The following is a 27,333-nucleotide window of genomic DNA, read 5'->3' as shown; positions in this document are numbered from 1 at the left end:
GTAACACCCTGGCCTTTCACCTGTATTAAGTTGAGCTCATTAAACTTGAGGCCACTAATAAACAGGACCAAACTAATTCAGATATTTTGCTTGGTATGTGTTCAGCATTTTTTTAATGGTTTCTACTGTGTGAAACATTTTCCCTTCACAATTTGTGGAATAAGAAAAACAGGAAGCATAGATTTCAGGGAATGGAGTGTGTAGGTAGTATGCTTCTTTATGTAAATAAAAAGTATATTAAACATCTACTTTATACAAAACTTTGTAAGGACTACAAAGAAATATGAGTGACAGCATAGCACAGAATCTCACATCAGTCAGACTTGGATTTGAATCCTGGCTCTGCCATTTATTAATGGTCAGAATTGTAGCAAGTTACTTAGTCTTTCTTCCCCTCAGTGTTGTTGTTTATAAATGGAAACTGGAATACCCACCTCATGGGTATTCTTTAATAAGGAAGAGATAATGTACTCATGTGCTTTGCAAAGTGTCTGGTATATAGCCATGATCAGTTAATAAGCTGATGAAGGTGATGATGATGATGCAATTCCTTCCATCTCCCTTGCTAAATTTGTAATCCCCTCTCACTCAGCTATTTTTGAGGAACTTGATTTTCCCCGTGTCTCCTCCCCTACCTCGTCATCTCTACAGAATACAAGCAAAGGTCCTTTAGAGTGCAAGGAAAGTAAAACTAAGTCATTTTACACTTCCCAGGTCGTCCAGCAACACTGCTTTATGTTCCTTTTGACTAAGAAGTAACTCTGGCAGCCCATAGACTATGCAGCCCCCAGTTAACAAAGTTCCTATGTAATTTTAAAAGTTAAGAATCTGACTGAGCAAGGTATGGTGATAAAGGAGGTGTCATCTACAGAAAGATGACCAGCAAAGAGATAGAAATAGAAGTCTGTCAGGAAGAATGACAGCATGCAGGAGTTTCAGGGCAGAAGCCACTGTGAGTCACAGTGAGGCAGTCAGCAGGCAGTGTGGGAGTGAAGATCAATGTTGGACCTACGGTGTGGGCACAGGTAGTCAGTGTTGGGTCTCTGTTTCCTGAACACTACGTGTATTAGAGTTCTCCAGAGAAACAGAGCCAATTCCCATAATAGATTCCCTCTTGTATATCCATAACCAATAGGTTATATATAGATAACCCATATTCAATTCCCTCATATATCTATATACAGCCTATTGGTTATGTTATTATAGCATATAATACAGCATATATAACAGGTTATAGGTTATATCTGTCTGTAGCCCATTGGTTATATATAGGTATATAAAAGGGAATTTAATATGGGAATTGGCTCACATGGTTATGGAGGCCAAGAAGTCCCATGACATGCTATCTGCAAGCTGGAGAACAAGGAAAGCCTGTAGTGTAATTCAGTCTGACTCTAAAGGCCTAAAAACTGGGAGAGCCAATGGCGTACTTAACTGTATGCCCGAATCTGCAGGCCTCAGGACTGGGAGGTGAGGGGGGCAGCAGGTGGTAGAGGAGATGGCTGGGCGAGTGGTATAAGTCCTAGAGTCCAAAGGCCCCAGAACCTAGAGCTCTGATATCCAAGAGCGTGTGAAGATGGATGTCCTAGCTCTCACTCCAGAAGAAAGAAATAATTTGCCTTTCCTCCACCTTTCTGTTCTATGCAGGCCATCAGCCAATTGGAGGATGCCCACCCACATTTTCTTTACTTGGGGCATATTTTCTTTACTTGATCTACTGATCCGAATGCTAATCGCTTCTGGAAACGCCCTGACAAACACACCCACAAATAATGTTTTACTAGCTCCCTGGGCATCATCTTTTTTTTTTTTTTTTTTTTTTAGGCAGAGTCTCGCTCTGTCGCCCGGACTGGAGTGCAGTGGCCGGATCTCAGCTCACTGCAAGCTCCGCCTCCTGGGTTTACGCCATTCTCCTGCCCCAGCCTCCGGAGTAGGTGGGACTACAGGCGCCCGCCACCTCGCCCGGCTAGTTTTTTTGTATTTTTAGTAGAGACGGGGTTTCACCGTGTTAGCCAGGATGGTCTCGATCTCCTGACCTCGTGATCCGCCCGTCTCGGCCTCCCAAAGTGCTGGGATTACAGGCTTGAGCCACCGCACCCGGCCCCTGGGCATCATCTTTTAACCCAGTCAAGATGATTCATAAAATTAACTATTACACCATAGAACCTTTTTTAATTTTCTACTATAACAGCTTTGAAAATAATGATAACCTGGCCGGGCATGGTGGCTCATGCCTGTAATCCCAGCACTTTGGGAGGCTGAGGTGGGTGGATCACCTGAGGTCAGGAGTTCGAGACCAGCCTGGCCAACATGGTGAAACCCCGCCTCTACTAAAAATACAAAAATTAGCTAGGTGGGGTGGCACATACCTGTAATCCCAGCTACTTGGGAGGCTGAGGCACAAGAATCACTTGAACCAGGGAGGTGGAGGTTGCAATAAGTGGAGATCATGCCACTGCACTCCAGCCTGGGCAACAGAGTGAGACTCGGTCTCAAAAAAAAAAAAAAAAAAAATGGAAAATAATGATAACCTTAGAACTCATCTAGTTCACTTTCCTACCACTACCAGAATCCCATCTCCAACATTCTGGATCATTCTCCCTTTCTGCTACCACCATCATCCCACAGACCACCCTTCCTTCTGCCACTATGAGGATCTGGTCACACATTTTCAAATATCTGGTGTTCCCATATACCCTAAAGAATAAAATCCAAACACTTTGCCCAAAATTCAGAGCCATAGCTATAGATATTCCAGGTTAATCCCCCACTATCTCCCTGTCACTTAGTATATTTTAGCCATATAAGGGTAAGCTCATCTTATAGTTTCTTTACTTCATTCCCTTACTTCTCTTCTCCTCCTACAACTAGACACTGTTTTCCCCTTTCAGAATTTTTCAGCATAGTTTAAATTCCTCCTTCACTGTAAAGATTGTATTAATCTCTGAGTTGGAATTAATTGCTCATTGGATCTGGGTTACATCAGATTGTGCATGTCGTCCTCTACTTATCTTATTTCTCCTTACAATGAAGTATGTAAGCCAGATGTCAGCTGACTCCATCCAGTCCTGTCCTTCTGGAGATTGCTACAAAATCCCCAGAGATTCTGTTCTCCAGATTCCTTCTGGCTATAAATTCCAGCTATCATTAAATTCTGAATCTCCCTCAAATCTCCCTCCTGTTGGTTTCTATTCTTTTCAGCTATATACCAACCCAACCATGAAACTCAACCCTGTTTCCCCGATTTCTTCCAAATTTCTCACCAAAGCATGTAAGTGTGTAGCAGATGTTCTTAGATAGAGGCTATGGAGGAGGATTTAGATTGGAGCAGTGCAAACATCTTAAAATTCAATAGTGACGCTCCCTGTTTATAAAAGTCCTTCAGCTTCATAACAATAGGCTTTGCTCCCTCTCTCTTGCCCTCTCTTTTCACACTTTCTTTTACCCTCTCCTCTCTTTTCTATTCCCCCTCTCCTTCAAAATTCTACATTTCTGCATGGATAATGATTGGACCATCTCTTTGTTCTGGTTTCTCCTAAAACATGCCATCAATATCACATTTCCTAAATCCCAACCTAGAGGTATTTCTTGAAAAATCCTTACTTTAAAAAGTCTCTTTACAGTTTGTAAAGAGATACCTGATGTGAGTTATTTAAATTGTTTCAATATTAAAATAATAATTTTCTTATCTCTGTTCCTTTGAATATAACTCAGTCATTTTCATGAGGCTAAGAACTGCTTTTGGAAGGAACAGCCTCCTGGTCCTCTTTGTGGCCTAGGCTCCAGCACCTGCACAGCACTTAGCAGAAGCAAGTCTTATTTCCATCATCCTTTGCTAGCATTCCATGAATGTTAGATTTTCTTCTCTTGATTGACATTATTCCTAATTCATGATCTGACTTCATCACTTCACAACATCATGCACTCTGCCTGCTATTCACAGGGGAAGTGCCTCACCCTCTTGTAGCTTATGAACGATGGAGCAGAGGGTTAGCAGTCCATTGGCTCCCTGTTGCCTTTTCCAAATTGTCACCCTTCTCCCTCCGCTGTTTCTTCCACCTGGAGGATTCTCTTCCCCTTTCCTGACCTCACGCCTCCACCTGCACCACTTGCCATCCTGCCTTCACCTTATCCGTCAGAGTTTAGCTCGGATGACACCTCTTCGAGAAAATCTCTGACCCCTCAGCCTGGGTTAGATACACATTGTCACTGCTCATATAACAGTTTGTGTCACTTCTGCCACAGCCCTTGTCACAGGGCATTGCAATTGTTATTAATATAGGCTCTTTAAGGTCACACACTATCCTTTCTGTATAAATTTCAAGTGTCTGGCTCCTTATAAATGTTTTCTGAATGTATGAATCACAGCTTTTCTGTAAGTATGATTTTTTTTACTTCATGGCATATTTAAAAACCTATTTATATACTTTAATTTGCTTCTGAAAGTAATTGTTTGGGATTGTTTGACAATTCAAACAATCAGAAAGGTTTTGTAAATATATTCAAGATATTCATTCATTCATTTATTCATTCATTCATTCATTCATTAAGCTCTGAAACATTATATTCAGCACCTATTATGTGCTGGATCAAAGCTGCCTGTCTAGGATCTCAAGCTGGGCCGATGGACGCATAAGCTAATGATGATAAGGCAGTGTAGTAGGTGCAGAGATGAAAATATGCCCAGGATATTCTAAACCACTGGGCAGGGAGGGTAATCAGTAAAGGAGATTACTTAGGTGTTATGAAGACTGAGCTGAAACTAAATAGCTTAATTGGCATGTACTGGGTGAAAAAGACAGGACGGGGTATTCTGGCAGAGGGGATGCATGAGCAAACATAGAAACACAGAGCACAGTACACAATGCAATAGAAGCAGTTAAGGCTTATGGGAATAAATTGGCAGGCATGCATTTTGCAAATATTATTCTATTTAATGCTTATACCAACATCGTGAGTTTGATACTGTCATTCTCATTTCATTGATAAGGAAAATTAGTAGCAGAATAGTTAAGTAATTGGCTCATAGTCACACAGCTAATGAGTGCAAAACTGATTTTAATGCAAATTTGACTTCTAAATTATTTCCTTAATCACTATATGAATGTTGACTTTCTACTTTCACTATGAAACATGAACTATCTCTTTTGACAGATTTAGATATCATACTTTTGATCAAAAGTTGTATGCTTACATTTCTCAGGTTAAACTAATACTCATATTTTATATATTTTACATGTCCAATGCCACCACATAGCACTATGGTAACATGTAATATGTAGATGGACTTTCTGTCTCTGTCTTTTTGTTGTTTTCCACTGTCCAAATTTGATAATATCATAAAACATTGTGTACTGTTATATCAGTGATTAAGCATTACATGCCAGTTACACATGGGAAAATCTGAGCTTCTGATTCTAAACCATGCTAAAACTGATTTTGAAATGAAAACAGCATCAAATGTAAGTAACTGATTACTTTCAGAATTGAAAAGAGGAAAGAAGAAAAGTAATTGAATTCAGAAAGTACAGAACAAAAGAGAGACTTCTCATCTCTATCTCCTATGCTACCTTAAATCATGCTGAGCACGCAGAGATTGAAATTAGGGTGAGTTAGAAACTTTACATGGATTACTTTATTTAAATCTCACAATGGCCATTTTATAGATAATGAAACAGACTCAGAGAACCCATGCTCTCAACCATTATACCACACTGCTCCCATATTTTTGATTTTAGGTATCCAAGAACTATTTCAATTAGCTTTTTGAGTTTTTTAAAGATCAACTCTTTGAACATTTTTTTTCTTCATTTTTCTCTGCAATTATTGGTCATTTTATTGAGTTCAAACAGTTTTCCAAGGAGTCTGGCATATTATTCCTTGAGATAACTGAAATAACCAGGTATATTTGACATATAATTCAATCTGACACTAGCCCTTCATGAATAGCAAAAGATACTTATAAAATTAATAACAATTATAATTTGTACTACACTGTATGGAAATTGTTTAGCCTTTAATGTAGCACAGGACAGCTCCTGGCCTAGAGTGGATATTAAATGTTGTATTTGTTGAATAAATGTCAAAAGACTGATAAATAATAGAACTATGTCATAGGCAAACATGTCTTTTGGGAAAAAATAGTCAACTTTTAGATATCCTTTACATGTAACTTATCCTTTAGTCTGTCAGTTGTATACACACACACACACACACACACATGAAATAGGTATAAAGGAGATAGATAGACAGATAGATAGATAGATAGCAGGTTTATACTGAATGAGATACATATATATACATATATATCTGATACTGAGTGATATATTCTGATATAAGCCTGAAATATTTTCATCTTTCACATATTACAATTTGGATATCCAAGTAATTACTTGTCTTTCTGTTATTGTTTCCAATTAGATAAGAGAGTGTGATTAAGAAAATAGAGTTGATCCATTACAGTACTATAGACTAGTGCTATTAGGCAACTTGCTGCCATTCTCATAAAAATTATGCAATTTAAACTGGAAGATGCAAGTGCTTGCTTCTATTACAAACAAGAACCCTTTTCTACTTCATAATATGGTCAATTACCTTTAGATTGATCCATGAATAAATTATAATCCAAATAGACTTCTTTACCTTAAAGCTTTGCTGGCTTAAGGTATCATTGTTGATTCATTATGTTGTCACTTTTCTATCGGCAATGTAATGCTTTTTATATCTGGATAGAGACAGTTTTAGTGTAAGATACTGTTATCTTTAAATGAGTAGGATTTAGCCTTTCTGGTGAGAACAAATTCATCAATGATGAATCCCTGGAGAAACTATTGAAACAAAAATCACACCATTTCTGAGCTTTGTTCAGTTCATCAGTTACAAAGCAGCTTTTGATAGTCCTAAAGAACTTTTTCCTTTGTTTAAGAAATATAGCATGATGCTCAAAACCTCTCACTTTGAGTTACCGCAGGCTACAACTTTTCTGTAAGAAAATAATGAATGAAGAGGAAAAGCTCCTGCTGCTGGCACTGTCAGGTCCTGCTGCTTCTCCTCCTGCAATAGGAAATCAATTAACTATATGTTCAGGCAGAGATTTGAACTAAATGCTTTATTAATCATCACTGATTGCACACACACACAGTGGCCAACTATGCATTCATCTTCACTCTTTCTTAGCTTTGTTTTGCTTGCTTGCTTTTTCCTTTTTTTTTTTTTTTTTTTTTTTTGCAAAATCAGAACACAAACGTATGCGTAAATGTAGTATGTGTAAAGGTGATCGGGTGTTCCTTTGGTGCAGGAGGGAATTGATGTTTTCTGTTTTCAGAAAACTTAACTTTTAAAATGTTCAGTACTGAAATATCCTTAGGACCACTGTAATATATACAACATATTTTTAAAGCACTTAAATTTTCAAACTAAGAAGGAAAGCAAAACGTCTATGGCAGCCTTGAAGTTTTGGAAGCTGGTACTATGCCTTAGTCTCTGAGAGCTCCACGTAGCAGTGAGGAATTAAACAAAAATGAACCCAATTTGATTTGGAGATGCTTGGTGGAAGGTTGAAGGAGCAGTCACTGATATTTGGTATTTTTTTTGCTTTCAATTAAAAAAAAATTGGCAAGTTTTCCTTTTAGTCCATTAATTCTTCTAACCAATGCACAAAGAAAATCCTGTAGGAATCTTTATGTTAAATTGAGATTCTCTCTTTAGGACTAATTATAAAACCAATTAGCACATTAGGAACTTAGCATGTTAGCCAGGGGAAAGCTGTGTAACATAATTTATGTATGGCAAATGTGGTCAATCATTGCAAAAAATGACAGAAAGTGTCAGGCTGTTGGATATTTACACAGGCTGTATTATATTCAGCATCAAAAGATTTTCAAATATTTATTGTTGTTATTACCATTGTTGAAACAATTTGAAATCATTATGGTTTAAATTTAACTACATTCATTGTCTTCATTTGGATAAAGAATAATCTAAATGAAAAAAAGTGCTATCCTCTGATGTACGCTTATAGGAAGATAGATTTAAAAGTTCCAAGAATGATTTATTTTGAATGGCCTTTACAAAACTCTTAGGTGACATTAGACGATGTTGAGTAAGGTAAAGCCCAAGCAGAGAACCATGTGAACCCCAACAGGGAAAATAATGGTTCTGATTTTCATGAAACCTGCTAACATGAGGCATCTACTAGAACCAGAGGTCATATGTTTCAACACTTAACCATTCTTGATGGTCTTTGAGTATATTAGATTAGGGTTGAGATGGCCTTGAGGTATAAGAGAAACACGCAGGGGGTGACATTCTGAAGATTTATATCATGTGGACATGTGCTCACCACCTTATGTGGTGTTTTCTAGACCCCAAAGGCATTTCTTTGGCACCAAGTGTAATCCCTCACACCTCATATGCCCCAAGAAAAAGCCATTTCATAAAAGGACATTTCAAAAAAGCATTGTCTTTTCTATATTAAGGATGCTTATATATGTGATAAGGAGGGCTTGTTTTATACTCTTATTTATTTTATGCTTTTAGCAAGTCAGTATCACTTGTTTTATAGCAAAATAGATACAAAATACTATCTCCCTCCATATCATTTCATCTTACTGCAACCATTAAATATTACAATTTAGGAAAGCATTAAGGTATAGAGATGAAGTACTCAGTTCTAGTCTAATTGTATATAAATTAATTTGGCATTCATAACGTTTCCATTTACTTGACTTGTTGACATCATTATAATGAATTGATAATGGAAGTAATAATCTTAGATATTTCCACATAAATATGTTCTTCACTAATATAAATTACAATTGCAGTTTGCACTTCGGCTTAATTGGAACATGGTTTAAGTTTAGCTTACCGACTCTACTGAGGTCTCTAGAGGACCAGAGAACTCATTTTCCTCAGGCGTTATGCAAGAGGAAATGTGGAGGCCAGTGTTTTGAAACAAGTGTGATTTTTCACCAAAATACTTGCTAGGTCAGAGATCAGGATGACCTTGGAGTGCTGTAGTTTTCCAAACCTCCATCAGCTAGATAAATGGGCTTTATTCTGTAGGAGAGAGAGTGTATTTTTGCAGTCTTATGAAAAAGACCTAGCAATTCCAGGTTACAGGCCGACACAAAACATTTGGAATTCAGTGATGTCTATCACCAGCAGTATGTGTCAGTAAAAGTGAAGATCAAAGGTTCTAGAAGAGGGGAAGGACAAAGTGAAGAGAAAATAATTGTGGGATAATGAATGGTATGAGGGCATTTTCGTGTTAACTTGAAACCACTTAGCATTTTTCCATGACGCCCAGGTATCTTTCTAAATGAACTTTGTAAAGTACAGTTGAACAACCTTGAAATTTAAAGCTCCGTGATGTGATTTTGAATACTGATGGAGTTTGTTTAAGCACCGTAATACTTCCTCTCCTTTTCATTTTTGTTTTTGCCTCCATGCAAAATAAAATTTATTTTCTGTACAGACAAATCAATATTTTTACCATTTTGTTTTTCAGCTATTCCAGTAAATTGCAATCAACATTAGTTACAATCTTTAAAGAGATGTAATAAGATTTTGAACACAATAAAATAGAGATCCAGACGAGAACTTTGGCAAAGTACCTTTGCTATTGACAAAAGCATTTGTCAGGGACTACAACTGTGTCTATATCATGCTAAAAACCTGATGAAGGGGAAAAAAGCATCAATAGATTTCACCTTCTGTCTATGTAAACCAAACAAATGGTTTAACTAATAGCTATTGTTTTAAGTGAATGGGTTTGGTTTGCCATTGTGAACTTTTTTCCATTTAGAAATGCATTTTAATTAACATTTGTATATGTAATAAACACGTATTTGGTAAAAGTATTGTACCGTTGTGTTCTTTTTAATAATTAATGGAACCTGATACCTAGAAGACTAGTGGTCCAAAACAATAAGTGAAGACCTAGTTACAGTATACATGAAACAATCCCTAGACACACATTTGTTTGTTGATAATATTTATATGTTTATATCTTCCCATTTTTCTCTTCTGTGAACTAACATGCTTTCTTGTGTGTGTGTTTTCCTTTTAGAAACTGCCAAGTTTCGGACCTTATCTTGAACAGCGCAAGAAAATCATAGCAGAAAACAAGATTAGACTGAAAGAACAAAATGTAACTTTTTCACCACTTAAGAGAAACTGTTTTATCCCCAAATGGCCTGTTCCTACCATCAAGGTAAAAATTATGCCAACTATATAAGTATGCCTACTTTACGATACAAATATAGCTAAAATGTTTATTTACTGCTTAAGTGTATCACTAATTTGGCTTTAGAAATACAATGAAAGTTTTTTTAAAAAATCTGTCCATGGTGAAAACTGCATTTAAATGATAAAATAATCCTTTTTATTTGCATATTTTATACTTTCTAGAACACTGTCAAGCATGCCTTTCTTGGAAATTATTATATACATTAAATATGTCAGGAGATATTAAGATGAAATTCCTTTTTTTCTTATGGTCATTTAAAAATTATTTTAATCCATATTAACTCCAACAGATCTTATGTTAGTCATGCATGTAGCACAACTCAATTATCAATAAGCACATCAATATCAGTGTGATCCCTTGAAAGTTTTGGAAAAACTTTCCAGGCCTCTGGAAAGGCTGGACATTTATTTGGTTCTCAGGAGATTATTTTCTGGTAATAACAAAAATTATAATTAAGATGGGATGATGAGTATATGTTACCTTTCTTGATTTTTTTCCTTAAACTTTTCATTTTGACAGAAATGTAGATTCACGTGTAGTTGTAAGAAATAATACAGAGAGGTCTTGTGTACCCTTTATCCAGTTTCACCTATGGTAACAGGTTGCAAAACTGTAGTATGATGTCACAACCAGCATATTGACACAGACACAATTTACCAATCCTATTCAAGTTTTTCCAGTTTTACTTCTATGTGTGTGTTGTATATAGTTCTGTACAATTTTGTCATGTATGTAGGTTCATGTATCCACCACCACAGTCAAGATACAAAACAGTCGCATCACCACCAGGATGCCTCAGGTAGCCCTTTTGTAACCTCACCTTCTTTTTTTCTGCCCCCCTTCAAGACAGTATTGTTTCCAGGCAGTCATAATGAGAAAAAAAGGAGGTGTTATTGGATGGCATTCTCTCTGAAATCATCATCACTAAAATGTACTTTGCAGTTACTGAAATTCATTCTTGTGTATTTGATGACACTCTACTCCTACACTGCCATTTTCTGTTTGAAACATCAGCTGAAAAGCTTGGTTTTATGTGCTCTCGAGTAGACCTCACTGAAATTCATCTTTAGCAGTCAACTGGAGATTGGAACCCTTAAAAATTCCCTCTACCTACGAAAAAAAAAATGTGTCTCATGCTAAAAACAGTGGAGTTTAGACTTAGTGTTCCAAGCAATACAGAGTTCTGCAAGAGCAAAGCGAGTGGCTGACCACAAAGCGTACCAACACTTCAATGCCATCATTCTAAATAAAATGAACATTTGGGACTTTTAACAGCATAAAAACCCCAAATCATCTCTTGAGTTCATGTTAAATTATTTTTGTACTACTAAAAGTATGAACTGAACAAACTGAACACTGATGGAATGTGAAGGCCAGAACCTACAACCCTTCATGAGCCTTTTTCCCCCATCTGTGGCTATGACTACGATATGATTTGGAGATATAGTGTGTCTAGAGTTGTTCCTGCCCGTGGGTTCATGGTCTCGCTGACCTCGAGAATGAAGCTGCGGAGGACCTTCGTGATGAGTGTTACAGCTCTTAAACTTGGCACGAACCCAAAGAGTGAGCAACAGCAAGATTTATTCTGAAGAGCAAAAGAACAAAGCTTCCACAGCGCGGAAAGGGATCCGAGCAGGTTGCCACAGCTGGCTGGAGTGGCCAGCTTTTATTCCCTTATTGTCCCCTCCTGTGTTCTGTTTTTGTCCTATCAGAGTGCTGTTTTTTCAATCCTCCCTACAATTGGCTACTTTTAGGATCCTGCTGATTGGTGCATTTTACAGAGCACAGATTGGTGCATTTTACATAGCCCTGATTGGTACGTTTTTACAGAGTGCTGATTGGTGCATTTTACAATCCTAGCTACAGAGTGCTGATTGGTGCATTTTACAATCCTCTTGTAAGAAAAGTTCTCCAAGTCCCCACTCAACCCAGGAAGTCCAGTTGACTTCACCTCTCAATAGGAATTCTCCCAGCTTTCTCTTCTTAATCAATTTGAATTAAATGTACGATCTCCATCTCTAGGCATCTTTTCCTTAGGTGTAAAAATTTCTGAAGGAAGATATTATTTATATTTGAAATAAAAAGTGCAAGATGATTATGAAAGCATTTTGACCTTTTCTAGCCCTCAAATCTTTCAGGGATTATATTTTAAATACCGATAACCTAGACAAAAAACAAAACAGAACAAACAAAAAATCTACTATGGTTGAATGAAAGCTTGTAGATCATTGATCAAACAAAATCAAACTCAGAATTAAATAAACCAAAGAAATGTGAAGTCTTGGATGTAGATAAAGATTTCAGAAGTATCAAAGAGAGATAAGGCATCTTATTAAAAATAGTGCAAGCTTATGTTCCTCTCCTAAGGTTTCTTTAGAGGTTAACCAGAATGGAATGTCCTTGGTGTTACATGTTACACAAGCCTCAAGACATTGTCGATACCATCTTACCAGCATCGTAGACCTTATCAGTGTCAACATCTTGATGGGCAGCTGTTGTAGATTTTCTCAATGTCTGGTGAATGTTCCACTACCTTGGCCTTCTCCCCAGAATGTCCACACTCATTCCACCTGTTGTCATTTCTAGGCAGATGCTGTGCCCTGTCAAAAAACAAAATAGTGAGTGATAGTGGTGAGGTTTTGGGGGAAGGGAGCATTTTCAGTTTTTATAAATGCAGATATCTCTTTGGAAAATTAGAGATTAAATTTGTTATAACAAATAACTGTATTATAAATATAAAACTGTATATATATTTATATTTATATTCTGTTATAAAACTGTGTGTGTATATGTATATATATACACATATGCACACACATGTATATACACATATACACACACATACAGAAGTTTTAATTTGTGTAATCATCTCTAGCAAAGGCTGGTTTTGTGATTTTTGCCCTTTCTTTATTTGCTTAGGTTAGCCTTTTCTACCTTGATAAGATCATATCAATGTTTACCCCATCTAGTTGTTTTAGGATTTTAATGTTTGTATTTTACTTGAATTTCTCTAAAATTGTTTTGCTCTAAAGTATCAGGTACAGTTATAACTTTATTTTTTTTCCAAATAGACAGTTGTTCCAAGACCTCAATATCTGCATTTTAAAGGGATCCCTTTCATCTCTCAAATTATGATTCAGTGATAAAAATGTACCATAAATTGCATCATTTACTTTATGTTCAAATTGTCAACCTCTCAAAATGTTCTAAAACTTTTCAAGGGCAAATCAAAAATGAATTATATAAGGTTCCAATAAAGATGATCAATCTCTAGAAAAAAGTTTTATGCCATAAGTAATTATTTGTCCAATAATAAACAATTTTTAAATATTTATAAATGGAAACTTCTAATTAAATTCAAAATTCTGAGTTCTAAACTCCTTATTTAATTAATACCAAAACCTAAGATACCCCTTTTACACTTCTACAAAGCAAAATTCTTTATTGTCCTGCAGCGTTGATCCTTTACTTTGAAATATGTTTAATTTTTGCCTGAGGCTATTTCCCTTTTCACCATCAGTATCAACATGCTCCCTAATGTCCCTTGGTACCTGTTTCTCCAAAAGGCTTCCCCCAACGCTGTATGAGAAGAGAGATATACCACTGTCACTGGTATGCACACGTCACACAGCAGTTCCTCGGAAAGCTTCTCTCCAGTTTCGGTCTGAACATGTTTCCTTTTTCACCGTTAGCCTCAAAGTGCTCCTGAATGTCCCATCACACTCTCAAAATACACAGGGCTAGAAACCTGCTCAATGAAATGAGAGGCTTATCTGGGTGACTGGAATTAAGACGACACAGAGCAGTTTCACAGAAAGCTTCCTTCTGGATTTTACCTGAGGTTATTTCTTTCTCCATATTCTAAGGATCGCTTATAAATGTCAGTCCTCAGATTCCACAAAGCAGTGATTTCAAGCTGCTCAATCCAAAGAATGGTTTAATTCTAGAATACAAATACACACATGGTAAAGCAGTTGCTCAGAACGTTTCTCTGCACTTTTCATCAGAAGACATTTCCTCACACACCACAGGCCTCCGGGCGTCACTAAATATCCCTTCACAGATTCTTCAAAGACAGAGTTTCCAAACTGGGCAACATAGAATAAGCATTAACTCTGTGAAGTGAATGCACATATCAGAGAGCAGATTCTTGGAACGCTTCTTCCTCGATTTTATTTCAGTATATTTCACTATTTGCAATAGTCCTCAATGCGTTCCTAAATATCACTTTTTTGGTTCCACAGGAACAGTGTTCAAACACTGTATTGTGAGAAAAGAGGTATAACTCCCTGAATGGAATGCATACATCACAAAGTTGTTTCTCAGAAAGCTTCTATCCATTTTTTATCTGAAGATATCTCCTTTTTCACCATAGGTCTGAATGTGCTCCCAAATGTCTCTTTGCGGATTTGTTCATGACAGAGTTTCCAAACTGCGTAATATAAGAAAAGTTTTAACTAGGCAAGATGAATAAATATATCTAACACAAAAAAAAAAAAAGAAATATGTTTAATATGATTCCTTTTTCCTTCTGATATTAACCTCATGGAAAAGGTAGGGGAAGGTGGGCCTTGAGAAAATCACTGAGTTCAGAGAGCAGCGTGTAGCCTCATATGATGGAAACTGAGGAACAGGTTGGGGAAAGTAGAAAAGGACTGAAAGAACATGATGTTAGTGTCTGTATTCACCTCTCTGCTTCCTTCTCTCTGTAGAATCTTTTTCTATGATAAATCTAAACTTTTCCTACACAATGACTCAACTCTTCTCCATCCCAGACATATTTTCTGTGCTTCAGACTTGCGTCACTGTATCTTGGGGTCACCTCCACCTGCATCGTCTGAACAAGGAACCCAGTAGCCATCATACTTAGAACTAAACTGATTCCGATTCCTTCCAAGCCTGCTCTTCCTCCTGAGTCCTCTGTCTCAATGAACCCCATCTTACCTAACTCAAAAAGCTGCAGTTCAGCCTGGATGTCATCTTATTACTCATCCTATTCACAAGCTAGTCAGCAATGACTATTGTTCTTATCTCTTACATCTCCCTCCTCCTACATTCTTTACATACTGCTGAGGCCTCAGTGTGTTGCTTACGTATTCTTTCCTGGAACTCTAAAACATTCTATTAACTGTCCTGCTTTCTTTTGTTCTCCTTATCTAATCCATTCCCCAACTATTATGCAGGACTCTTTTAAAAATGCAGGTCTGTTTGTTTTAGCCCTTGCTTAAAATTCTCCCATCATAACCATAGTCCTAAGGTAAGCTCCTTAGCATAACCTTCAGACCAAACACATTTTAGGTTTTCCTGGCCCAAGAAGCAACTTCAATGGAATGATGAAAAGTAGAATTCAGGAGGTGATAATTTGAGGAATGAATGAAGACTGAGAAAGTAACAACAAAGTGTGCAGAATACACTTTCAGTAACTTGAGAAAGGTCAGTAAGAAAGGGATAAGAAGAGGAATGGAATAGAGGAAAAGACTGTTTTGTTTATATGAGAATGATCCAGGCTTGCATATTCTTTCATATGTTTGGAAGAGAATAGCTGAAGCTGCCAGAAAGGGCATGATTAAGGAAACTACATCTTTGGCAAGCAGAGAGGGAAAGGAGTCTAAACAATATATTAAGATATGTTGCATAAGAGGAGAGACGTGTCATAAAGCTGAATTTGGACTTCCCAGTGTCATTTTAGCAAGCAGACATATTTAAAGAAAGTGACCATAAAAATGTCTTCAGAAACTATTGCCCTCATTGAAATACAAAGCAAAGTTTGTAAAATTTTAGCAGATTGTATTTATGGTGAAAGAATTTCCTGAATTAGGCATGGGACTACTCTGTCACACTGCCTAGGTTCAAACTATGGCATTGCCATTTCATAGCTGTGTGAACTTGCCTCAGCTAACTAATCTGTGAAATGGAAATAATAAAAGTATCTGCCTCATAGAGTTATAAATTAGATGATGTATGAAGTGCTTTTAGCATGGTGCCTGCACCAAATATGTCCTAAATAAATGTTACTATTAGCTATAATATTTGAAATGAACAGGTTGAAAGAAATCCACGTTAAGATGACTATTCATTTCCATTTTGTCCAATAAAATGAACTGAAGAATGAAAATAGAAATACATAAAGCTCTGGAGGCCAACAAAGTCGGAAGTTTTGAAGAAGCCTATATATTTTTTAGGAAACCTTTATTGCATACCTGCCATGAGATAAGCAATGCACCAGCAATTGAGCATCTGGCAGGGCAATAAATAAAACATACACAGCTTCTGTCCTCATAAAACATACAGAATATAGAGAGACAGATATTAAAGAATCACACTAACAAGACAAAATTATTTTTTGATATGAGCTACATAGAAAAGATACAAGATATATAGAATCTGTTTCATAGTGAGACCTAATTTAGATTGAAGGGGCCAATGAAAGCCTCCTTGAGGAAGTGACATTTAAGGAGCCCTACAGACTAGGTAGAGATTAGAAGGAAATGGGGAACTGAGAATATTTCAGATATGCCATAATGGGGTCCTGGATTTGGTAATTGGCCATGGTAATGGAAACATAGATGAAATTAATAAAGTCTTGTTAATTCTTCCTCCAAGAGTCAGTGATTCTCATTATATTAGGCATAGGTATAGTAAACAGCTGATAATAAGAGGACTAAGATGTCCAGCTTTTTTATGGTTCTGCTGAGATAAGAAAAATAAAAGATAATGAGTTAGGGTTTGATGTTAGTGTTTTAGGTTGAGGGGGTTTGGGGGTGTAGCATGAAAAACTTAGATTTGAGTGTATTGAAGTTGATAAACTCAAAGGAGTTATGGGCCTATACTGGAGGAAATAAAGGAGAAAGAACTGACATTTCCAACGCCCACTATGTTCCAGACCCAAGATAGAAACTGCACATGTATTTTCTTATTTCTTACTTAACCTAATACTCTGTGAAGGAATAGGGAGTTCTGTAGGAACAAATCTGAAGAAGCGATCAAAGAAAGAGAAGGATAACCAAAATAAAATGATAGTGTGGAAGAAATCCAAAAAGGAAGTCTTAAGAATAGGAAAGTGGTCCACGAGATCAGAAAGCACCAATTGTTCTACCAATACTTTGTGTTGTTTCATTTTGTCTCACATATGCAATCAATGAAATTCCACCTCTAGTTGGCAACAGTTGTCAAATTCATCCATGTATGTTTCTTCGTTTATCCAATAATCTTTAATGTGCAACCACTATGTTCCAGTACTATAACAGTCACTGGCACAATCCAGTAGTGAAAATCCCAGCTCTCGTGCAGCTCACAATTTAGTTGGGAGAGACAGACAATGACAAATAAACAAATGAATACATAATATGTCAGATGGTGACAAGTGTAATGGAGAAAATAGAACAAGCTTAGGAGAATACAAATTACTAGAGAGACTGGCCAGGGAACACCTGCCTATTTAATGGCATATGGGCAAACACCTAAAAAAGTGAGGAAATGAATGATGTGGGTATCCAGGGGGAAAACATTCCATTTAGAATGAACAGAAAGTGCAAAGACCCTGAAATAGCAAAGTCCTTGGCAGGAAACCAGTAAGGCTTTTAGAAAGGAAGACTGATATTATCTGGCTTATTTTTGCGAAGGATCTTTCTGGCTGCAGTGTTGATACAGTATGCTAGAGGGACAAGGGCAGAAACAAGCAGACCAGTTAGAAGCTATTGTAACAATCCAGGCAAGGGACTGACAGGAGGGAAAATATATACTGGATAATGTCAGAAGGCCTCAACTCCATTGTTTTAAATGAAAAGATGTGTGTGAACGTATTATACACAGCACAGCTCTCTTCAAATGCTAGGAGCCACAGTTACTGTCATTTTTATACAAGTCCTTGCCCTTTTGCCCATTATTTCAGACCCCATCTGGATGATGTGGCTGTGTGGTTTTTCAGTTCACGTTGATATTAACGGCCACATTCCCTTTAAGAGTTGTTTTCTCTCTGCACATGCATCAGACATTGCTTCTTGTCCTTTTATTGTGGTTGTTGTTGCTGTTTTTTAGCACACACCCAGGCACGCCATGTAATTGCTGCTACACGATTACTTCAGTGTTTTCCCTAGAGTGTTTCTTCTTTCTTGACATACCATTTTTCCTACTTCCCTTTTTCCTGGAGGACCTGGGTTATCTGTTTTCATGCTTTATATTTTCTCTGTCCACCCATCTGTTTATTTTAGCTTGTTTCTTCCCTCCTCTCTACTGGCCTCTTTATAGATTCCTCCGTTCGATAGTTTAAACTCCATGACACTGCTTTGTTTATCCTCTCAGCTTCCGCAGTACATTATTCCCCATCTGCTGTAGAAAGAACCCCAGTGTCCCACAAAGTTAACTAAGCCCCTCTTGTCTGAACAAGTTTTTTAGTCATGCATTCAAGTTTCTAATCTACCCCATCTTCCCTGGTTAGGAATGCAACAATAATATTTCTAAGCAAGCTATGCTCAGTAGATCTCATCTTTTGTTCTTTTTTCTTTTCAAATGCCTGCTATGACTTAATGTTCTGTTTCTTCAGAGGTAGGCAGTTTCAATATCAGTCCATTGCAAGTATGTGTTTAGTATTTGCTGTGTGACCAGCAGTGTGCTAAGGACTGCAGGAGATTCAAAAAACAGACACTGCATGGTCCAAGGCTCAGGGATGTTTGCAATCTCGATGGAGATGTAGTGCTAACATATATTTATTATGCACTTGCTGCAATCCAGAAATTGTGCTAGAAACTAGGAATACAACGTGAATTTTAAAAAGAAAGACGTCTATCCTTATGGAGCTCATAGTCTAGCAAGGGAGAAAGACACATGTTAAAAATTATTTACAGTTCAATCAAATATGTACAAAATGCTCTGGGAAAACAGGAGTGAAAGGGATTAGTTCTGCCTCGGGTAATTGTGGAAAGCTTCACAGAGATGGTGATATTTAAAGTGGAGTTTAATAAATTAGTGTTAATTAAGCAGAGAATTAATAATAAAAGCTAATATTTATTGAGTACTTATGAGGTTTCAAGCATTGCTACGTGCTTGCGAATTAGCTCATTTAATCCTCACAATAACCCTCTGCTATTATGGAGTAAGCAATTGATAAACAGAGAGGTTAAATAACTTTCCTAAGGTCACACAGCTAGGAAGATATCAAAGGCAAGATTTGATTCCAAAGGGTAGCTCTAAGACGTGGCCCTTAAGCACTGTCCTCTGCTGTCTCTCATGAAAAATAGAAATAAAAAAGAAAAGGAAAGTGGCATTTCTAGCAAATCAGTATGTTTGCAAAGCACAGTATTCAAACATACTTGTAATAACTGACAGCCATGGGACCTTAAATCCAATACACAATCCTTGGATCAAGCAGATAGTGACATCAAAATGGTAAACTCATTCTTTTGTTCAATTGGAATTCATAGAAAGCACAGAACTGAGAAGCAATAATGAGGAAAATACCTGGGTTTTATAAATCAGTATTAGTAACATAATATAAAAAGCAATCGGGTCAACTGATTAAACTGCTATGAATTTCATCTGAACATCAAGCGTGGTTATGCCCAGTGTTATCCAGAGACTAGAGGGTCCTTGAGAACCAGAAGTCTTTGCTAGACAATGTACATCCTGATTCCCCTAGCCCCTTGAAAGAAAAAAGGAAAAAAAAATGGCCTCAGAGGCCCTCCGTCCTACCCCTGGGAATGATCTGGGACCCCAGGGACAGCCTGGCATCTGCATGATTTCCTTTTTATCAACACCACATATTCATTTCCAATTCATAATAGCATAGCATTTACCATGCATATTGCCATATTATGAAGCTACCAATTCCATAAAGGAAACAGAAAGAAAAAGATTCTGAGGAAGAAGAGGGTATCAAAAGTACTGGAAGGCTGATGGGGAAGAATGAGATAAAAGATGAAAAAGAAACCTGGCCTCCTGCAATAAGTATAAAGATTTCCTTCTCAAAGATGAAGAAGGACCTTCTGAAGAAGCTCCTGACATCTTCTACAGGTTCACCTGTGCTAGAGAAAAGAAAACACACAATGCCTCCTACAGGAGGCAGTTTCGTTTCCTCGCCGAGAGAACTGAAGTGACAGTGTGCACATTTGGCCCAGTTAAACGAGAAACGTGCTTTATTCCCAGGCAGCATATAACAGAGACTTGAGAGTCTGCCAAGACTTATAAAGTCCCCGAATGCTTTCCACTTCTGTTGATATATATGAGAATGAATTCTCATTCTCTTTATGAAGCCAGGAATGTATCTCTAACGTCTTTGAATTTCTGGGTAGGAAAATGAATGGTTTAGGGGCACCAGTGATGTTTTCATGTCTTCTTCCTGCTGCTTCTAGTAAGAGATGGACTGCATTTCATAAGACGGGCAAGACAGTGTTGGCAGGACACCAGTCAGCCTGATCGAGTGCTTTATTATTTCAATTGAATTGTGAAAGGAAGGAGAAGAGTACTCAGATAAAACTGTAAGACCGTATTAGATACCATGGAGCATAAACAGGAGGGAACAGAAAGAAAAATAGTGGAGGACTTGCCCAGCAATTTCCAAAAGGTACCAGAGAAATGGGCAGGGAACAACGTTAATATTCTCAATTGTCCCCTGTACCAACAAATAGCAGATGAAAATTATCCAACTGAACTTTAAAAACTGAAGAGAATTTGGTAAAATAATCCCTTAAGTCTTATGAGGATTTGTAGAAATGTGATTCCTGACCAGATTATGGCATGGAAAGGTGTATCTTGTTTGGAATAAATAGGTCTGATGGAAGGGTTGGGGGAGAAGCAGTATCTATCAAAAAAGTATACACACGCATGGAAATTCACAAACCTGAGGGTGGAGTATGGAGGAAGCAGCTGCAGGAGAGTGAAATGAAAGAAAAACAGAAATGTTACCCTGGGACTGCATCAGAGCCCTTGTAACCAGATGGTTAATAGGGACAGGCAAGACAGAGGAGCGATGAAAGCCTTTGCAAACTTCAGATGGAAATCCCACTCCACTAAAAGCAAAACATTGGAAAAATTATTGAATTGCCTTGTTGGAAATTTAATCTCACAAAAGAGAGAGAAGCAATGAGGGGACTTGCTGCTTTGGCTTATTTCTGGCTAAAAATGTCTGTTTGAGGAAAATGGCAGCTAAAGTAATCTTCAAGGAAAGTAACCATTCCACATTAACTTAGAGTTTATTAGGCCAATGAAAAGTCTGAGCTAGAGATGCAAGTAACCCACCTTTAGTAAACCTCATTTCAGGAAGTTCAGAGAAAACAATAGGTATTATCTTATAGTCAGCAACTCTAACCTGAAGATGGATCAGGAAAAAATGAGAAGCTGACAAGTACAAATTTGATGACATAATCACTACGTTTTCTAAGAAGTGAAAAAAAGGTTATGCATTTAGATAACTCAGTGTTTGGTGCTCATATGAGAAAAGACAGATCACATTGCCAATGATGAAAATAAAAGGGTGGCATCAGGATTTAAGGATGGGTCAGAAGTGCTAACGCCTCAAATGATCTGAGTTTGGAGAAAATATTAGGAAAAACAGAAATATATTTTGTCTATTAATACTCAGTAGTTAGAGCAGGTGGTACACTGTTAAATTATAATTAGAGAGAACTGTTTCACTCCTATTATCTTTCTAGAATCTCGTAAAGAATGTTATCAGAGGCAGACGCTGCGGCCGAGGAAATTCTTGTACTACTAGCCATGGTCAACCCTACCGTGTTCTTCGACATTGCCGTCGACGGCGAGCCCTTGGGCCGCGTCTCCTTCGAGCTGTTTGCAGACAAGGTTCCAAAGACAGCAGAAAATTTTCGTGCTCTGAGCACTGGAGAGAAAGGATTTGGTTATAAGGGTTCCTGCTTTCACAGAATTATTCCAGGGTTTATGTGTCAGGGTGGTGACTTCACACGCCATAATGGCACTGGTGGCAAGTCCATCTATGGGGAGAAATTTGAAGATGAGAACTTCATCCTAAAGCATACAGGTCCTGGCATCTTGTCCATGGCAAATGCTGGACCCAACACAAATGGTTCCCAGTTTTTCATCTGCACTGCCAAGACTGAGTGGTTGGATGGCAAGCATGTGGTCTTTGGCAAAGTGAAAGAAGGCATGAATATTGTGGAGGCCATGGAGCGCTTTGGGTCCAGGAATGGCAAGACCAGCAAGAAGATCACCATTGCTGACTGTGGACAACTCGAATAAGTTTGACTTGTGTTTTATTTTAACCACCAGACCATTCCTTCTGTAGCTCAGGAGAGCACCCCTCCACCCCATTTGCTCGCAATATCCTAGAATCTTTGTGCTCTCGCTGCAGTTCCCTTTGGGTTCCATGTTTTCCTTGTTCTCTCCCATGCCTAGCTGGATTGCAGAGTTAAGTTTATGATTATGAAATAAAAACTAAATAACAATTGTCAAAAAAAAAAAAAAAAGAATGTTATCAGAACTGAAAAGAGTAAATATATTTGAGAGTTAAAACCTAAGATACCTAAGGATATTGTAAAAACACACTTACCTTCATTAAATGAATTTAAATCCAAAGTGTCTTGCAAGACATTACTACTTTAAAGCCTGAGCTCATCCCAGATAGAAAAAATACAGTCATCAGGGCCACAGATATGTACTGAACCAACTTTGCTCCCAGCCAATCCTTACCCATCTGACTCTCTCACGAATAATCTCCCTCTCACCCAACCCTCTCTCACTACTTTAGTTCCAGGAGTCTCACTTGCTTCTCTTCCATCTCTTGATTTACTTGCTTCTCTCACCCTCGCTGGCCAATCTACTACTTCATTTTCTGGATCATGTCTCTGCCTTTCTGGATCTTTGTCTCTGCCCTCTGTTCTCAGCATATTCAAGCTGAGTCCTTAGTTATTAGAGTTCTACCAAATTTAAATTCAAGATGTCTTTTTCTTACTGTACAGTACCTGTCTCTGCCTTCTGCTCAGAGGGCATATATAGAATATCCAGAATAAAGTACCTGCTATATTTTAATTGCTTTTGTAAGAGATCACTGTACTACACTGATGAAAAATAAATGTTGCTCCAGGTTCTTTACCAAAGAAAAAGGTGGATGTGGTAGGGGTAGTAGGGAAAAGATGGAAACAAATCAGAAAGATTGAGATTTAACCGCAAAGGAATCCTACAAAGGTCATTCAGCTTTTGATTTGGGATCATTAGTAAAGGAAGAAGTTAAAAATCAGCATAAATTCAGTAAGAGCAAACTAAATTATCTCATTTTTCTCTTTTGAAAGATTTATTAGGCAAGAAGTGAATATACCATAAAAAGATATGACATTGGTAATGGTACAGATAAGGAAATAGTTAAATGATTAAATAGCTACATCCAAATAATTTAAATATTGAATGTTTTCAATATTTAGAAGTCATAGTGACTGCCCACAGCATGCTGTCCTGGGTCCTGGTTTTCGAAGGACACTTATTTGCAGAAATTGTGCAAAGTGCAGACGGTCCTGACTTACCATGGTTTTTCTTATTTTTTTTTTTTTTTTTTGACTTTACAATGGTTCATCTTATGAACTTACAATGGTTCATCTTATGGTTTTTTTTTTTGTTTTTTTTTTTACTTTACGATAATGTGACTTACAATGGTTCATCTTATGACTTTTTTTACTTTAAGATAGGGCAAGAGCCATAGGCATGCAATAGAAAATGATATGATACATGCTAATCAAATATGAAGACTTGAAGCTAGAAAGAACAGCTGACATGCCAGATAATCACAATTTGAAAATAATTCCATCAGCTATTAAAAATAGGCCAAAACTAATAAATTAATATTGGTCATAATAAATTCAGAATGAAACATCAGGGATGGAATCAGGGCTGTCTACTTCCTCACTCTTTGGCCTTAAGTTTTATATCAAACAGAAACATTGACTAGTCTATTTAAAAAAAAAAAAAAATTGGCTGGGTGCTGTGGCTCATGCCTGTAATCCCAGCACTTTGGGAAGCCAAGGCGGGTGGATACAAGGTCAGGAGTTTGAGACCAGCCTGGCCAATGTGGTGAAACCCGGCTCTACTAAAAATAAAAATTAGCCGGGTGTGGTGTGCCTGCACCTGTAGCCCCAGCTACTTGGGAGGCTGAGGGAGGAGAATCGCTTGAACTCAGCAGGTGGAGCTTGCAGTGAGCCAGGATCACGCCACTGCACTCCAGTCTGGGCAACAGAGCGAGACTCCGTCTCAAAAAAAACAAACAACAACAACTTTTAATTATCTCAAACAAGTAATAAATTGATAATAATGTGATCTTGGAATTCTGTAGTACTTTGCAACGTCAGTTCCTTGAACACCTACATTAAAAGTAAATGTTATCATCTATAATTTAAAAGATTTAACATTGCTTTCTCCACATACATATCTACATATAAACATTTCCACATACATACTGCTGAACCTTTGTACATCCAAATGGATGTAATCATGAATTGGAATAATGAATATGGGTTCCCTGATCTCCACAAATGTGTGTCCAAGAGGGACTGGAGACTAGCCATATGTGATTTACTGATTTTATGCATGTTTCAGCCAACTCCAGATTCTAAGATGTCTACTCAAGGGTATTCATAAGCTGGTAGTACTACCTGGAGGCTTTGGGATTAAAACAAATGTCCACATTCTTAGCCACATGAAATAATTTTTTTTTGCTACTCTTTCCCAAAATGATTTAAAATAGTTGTCACTATTTTGTGCTCTTCCAGATGAAGAAATAAATATAATTTTCTTAAAAAATTGCAATTAATAAGGGATGAATTGTTAACACCATGTGCTAATAACTTCTAGAGGCTCCACAATGGTTTGACATTAAACAATGATGTTTTAATAAATGACAAAAGCAAATCTCCAATATAGAGGAAAAGTTATATTTAATGTACGCAGAATGTGGACTTGCTCCACGTAAAATTTCTAAAGTGTATACAGTGTTTCTTTTGAAGAAGGCTTGTACACTTGTTGACTGCCTAGGGAGTTTCTTGTATAATCATCTTTTGAATATTTATTGATGATTTTAGTCATCATGATCTGATTCAGTGAAACAACTCTTTAGGTTGATTTATTTACTAGGCTTAAAAAATTATTTTTGATCACTTATAAATGGCCTTTTACAGCCAGACAGTGACCTCTTGAATTTATTATTTTAAAATAGTACTGGGAAATATTACACATATCCAGATACTTTGACTATGATTATTTTGTATTTAAAATACTCATATCAAAAAATATGTTCAGTAAAGTAGCTATTACTTCATTCCCACTATGTGCCTACTACCATATTATATGTGTAGTGTATAGATACATAAAATTTGTATTTATTTTACAAATATTTGAGTACCCGTTGTGTTTCAGGGATCTCCAGAAACACGATACACCACATGAGATACAAAGATGAATAAAACCCTACTAAGAGACCACAACATAGGAAGCTAAATGTAGAAAATATCCATCACACACACTAGAATTTGCTAAATAGAGACTAACAAATGAATCAGCCTGGCAGAGTGCTGATGATCATGGTATTTAAAGTCAGGCAACACTGGTTCTGAATCCCTGCTTCATCATTTACTTAATTATATACTTTAAATCTCAGTCACATCATCAAATATTAAATGCGTGAGGTTTAAGTGAGAAAATGTGTAAAAATGGCACTGGCCTGAAATATATTAAGGACTCAAAAGTTATCTGTTGTCATTAGTTCCACATAATAGATATAATACCATAGGCCATCGAAAAACAAATTTTAAGAAAGAGGATGTGGAGGAGAGAGGGCAAGGAAGGGAGGAAAAGGGAAAAAGGTGAGAAAGAAGAGAGAAAGAGGAAGAAAGAGAGATCACATCCTCACATTTGGTTAGGAAAGAAGAAGGAAGGATTAAGGAAATCTTCATGAAGTAGTGGCATTTGAGATGTCTTTGAAGGATGCTTAGGATTTTGCAAAGTGGAGTTAGGAATGAAAGGTATTTTAGACAGGAACTTAACCTAATGTTCGATCTCAGATGGGTCAGTTGAAAAGTGTGTCCTCCCGTGTAGCTGAAGTGCATGGTGTTTGAAACTGAGAAATAAGACAGAAAAAGACATGTTTGCAGAAAGCCTTAAATGCCAGTGTGGTAAGCCTGTGCCTAATTCAACAGATTTTTGAATAAGGTAGTGAGAAATTTAGTCTGTGTCTTACATTCTAGATTAAGATGGCAGCATTGCACAGGGTAGAGAAGGAAAGGAAGAATGTGAGGATGAAACTTATCAAGTAGTCTCTTACAATTGCATCAAAAATAATGAGAAATTCATTAATAACGTTTAAAGATGGCAGTAAACATGGAAAGGATTCAAAAGATATTGCACATCCAGAACCCAGACTTGGCGACAAATAGGAGATACTGGAGCAAGTTATGTAGTGAAATTCCAAGACTCTATGACTGGAAAAATCCTAACACTATTCACAAAACTAAAGAAATACAAAGGAAGACCCAGTTCGTGTTGTTAATGATAAGTTCAGTGAGTAGAGAATTTGAAGTACCAATCTCTAATGACAATGCTCATTATGCAGCTGATAAATGTAGATCTTGAGTTTATGGGAGCGTTTCAAAATGGAGATATTGATTTGGATATCAAGTGCCCACCTACAAACAGACTGCAGTGTAGTTGAAATTATAACTTCAACGCATTATAAAGAAAATAGAGAAGACAATATTGAAAGTTTTCCAGCATCTTATCACTTGAGAGATACACAAAGGAACTGTATAAAAATGTAAACTTTGTCTCAGCTTGAAATTCCATGATAATGAGTATATTGTAACTTAGAGATCAAATAGAAAAAAAAAGTAAAGAAGAGTAAGCAAGATTATAAAAAGAAGAGGAGAAAATGCAACGCCAAAGAGAATATGGAAAGATGATTTTTTTTTTTTTTTTTTTGAGACGGAGTCTCGCTCTGTCGCCCAGGCTGGAGTGCAGTGGCCGGATCTCAGCTCAAGTTCCGCCTCCCGGGTTTACGCCATTCTCTCGCCTCAGCCTCCCGAGTAGCTGGGACTACAGGCACCCGCCACCTCGCCCGGCTAATTTTTTGTATTTTTTTT

At 37.2% G+C, this 27,333-nt stretch overlaps 2 protein-coding genes across 2 annotated transcripts in view; both read left to right on the top strand.

The window, feature by feature from the left end:
• Nucleotides 1-27,333, top strand: part of DPYD (dihydropyrimidine dehydrogenase) — an 861,792-nt gene that overhangs the window by 828,682 nt on the left and 5,777 nt on the right. The window contains exon 21 of the mRNA XM_011959403.1: nucleotides 10,070-10,213. Coding sequence (XP_011814793.1) covers nucleotides 10,070-10,213 — 144 coding nt within the window. The remainder of the gene's footprint in view (nucleotides 1-10,069; nucleotides 10,214-27,333) is intronic.
• On the top strand, nucleotides 21,925-22,668 carry LOC105524219 (peptidyl-prolyl cis-trans isomerase A). Its single transcript, XM_011959405.1, has one exon. The coding sequence runs from the start codon at nucleotides 21,959-21,961 to the stop codon at nucleotides 22,454-22,456; it is 498 nt and encodes a 165-aa protein (XP_011814795.1). The 5' UTR covers nucleotides 21,925-21,958; the 3' UTR covers nucleotides 22,457-22,668.

Source organism: Colobus angolensis, unplaced genomic scaffold (assembly GCF_000951035.1).
Source record: "Colobus angolensis palliatus isolate OR3802 unplaced genomic scaffold, Cang.pa_1.0 Scaffold491, whole genome shotgun sequence".
Taxonomy (NCBI): domain Eukaryota; kingdom Metazoa; phylum Chordata; class Mammalia; order Primates; family Cercopithecidae; genus Colobus; species Colobus angolensis.
The sequence above is the reverse complement of the archived record's forward strand: the minus strand, read 5'-3'. Positions and strand labels throughout refer to the sequence as shown.

Coding starts and splice junctions, on each gene's coding strand:
- LOC105524219 (XM_011959405.1), top strand. CDS start 21,959: ATGGTCAACCCTACCGTGTTCTTCGACATTGCCGTCGACGGCGAGCCC.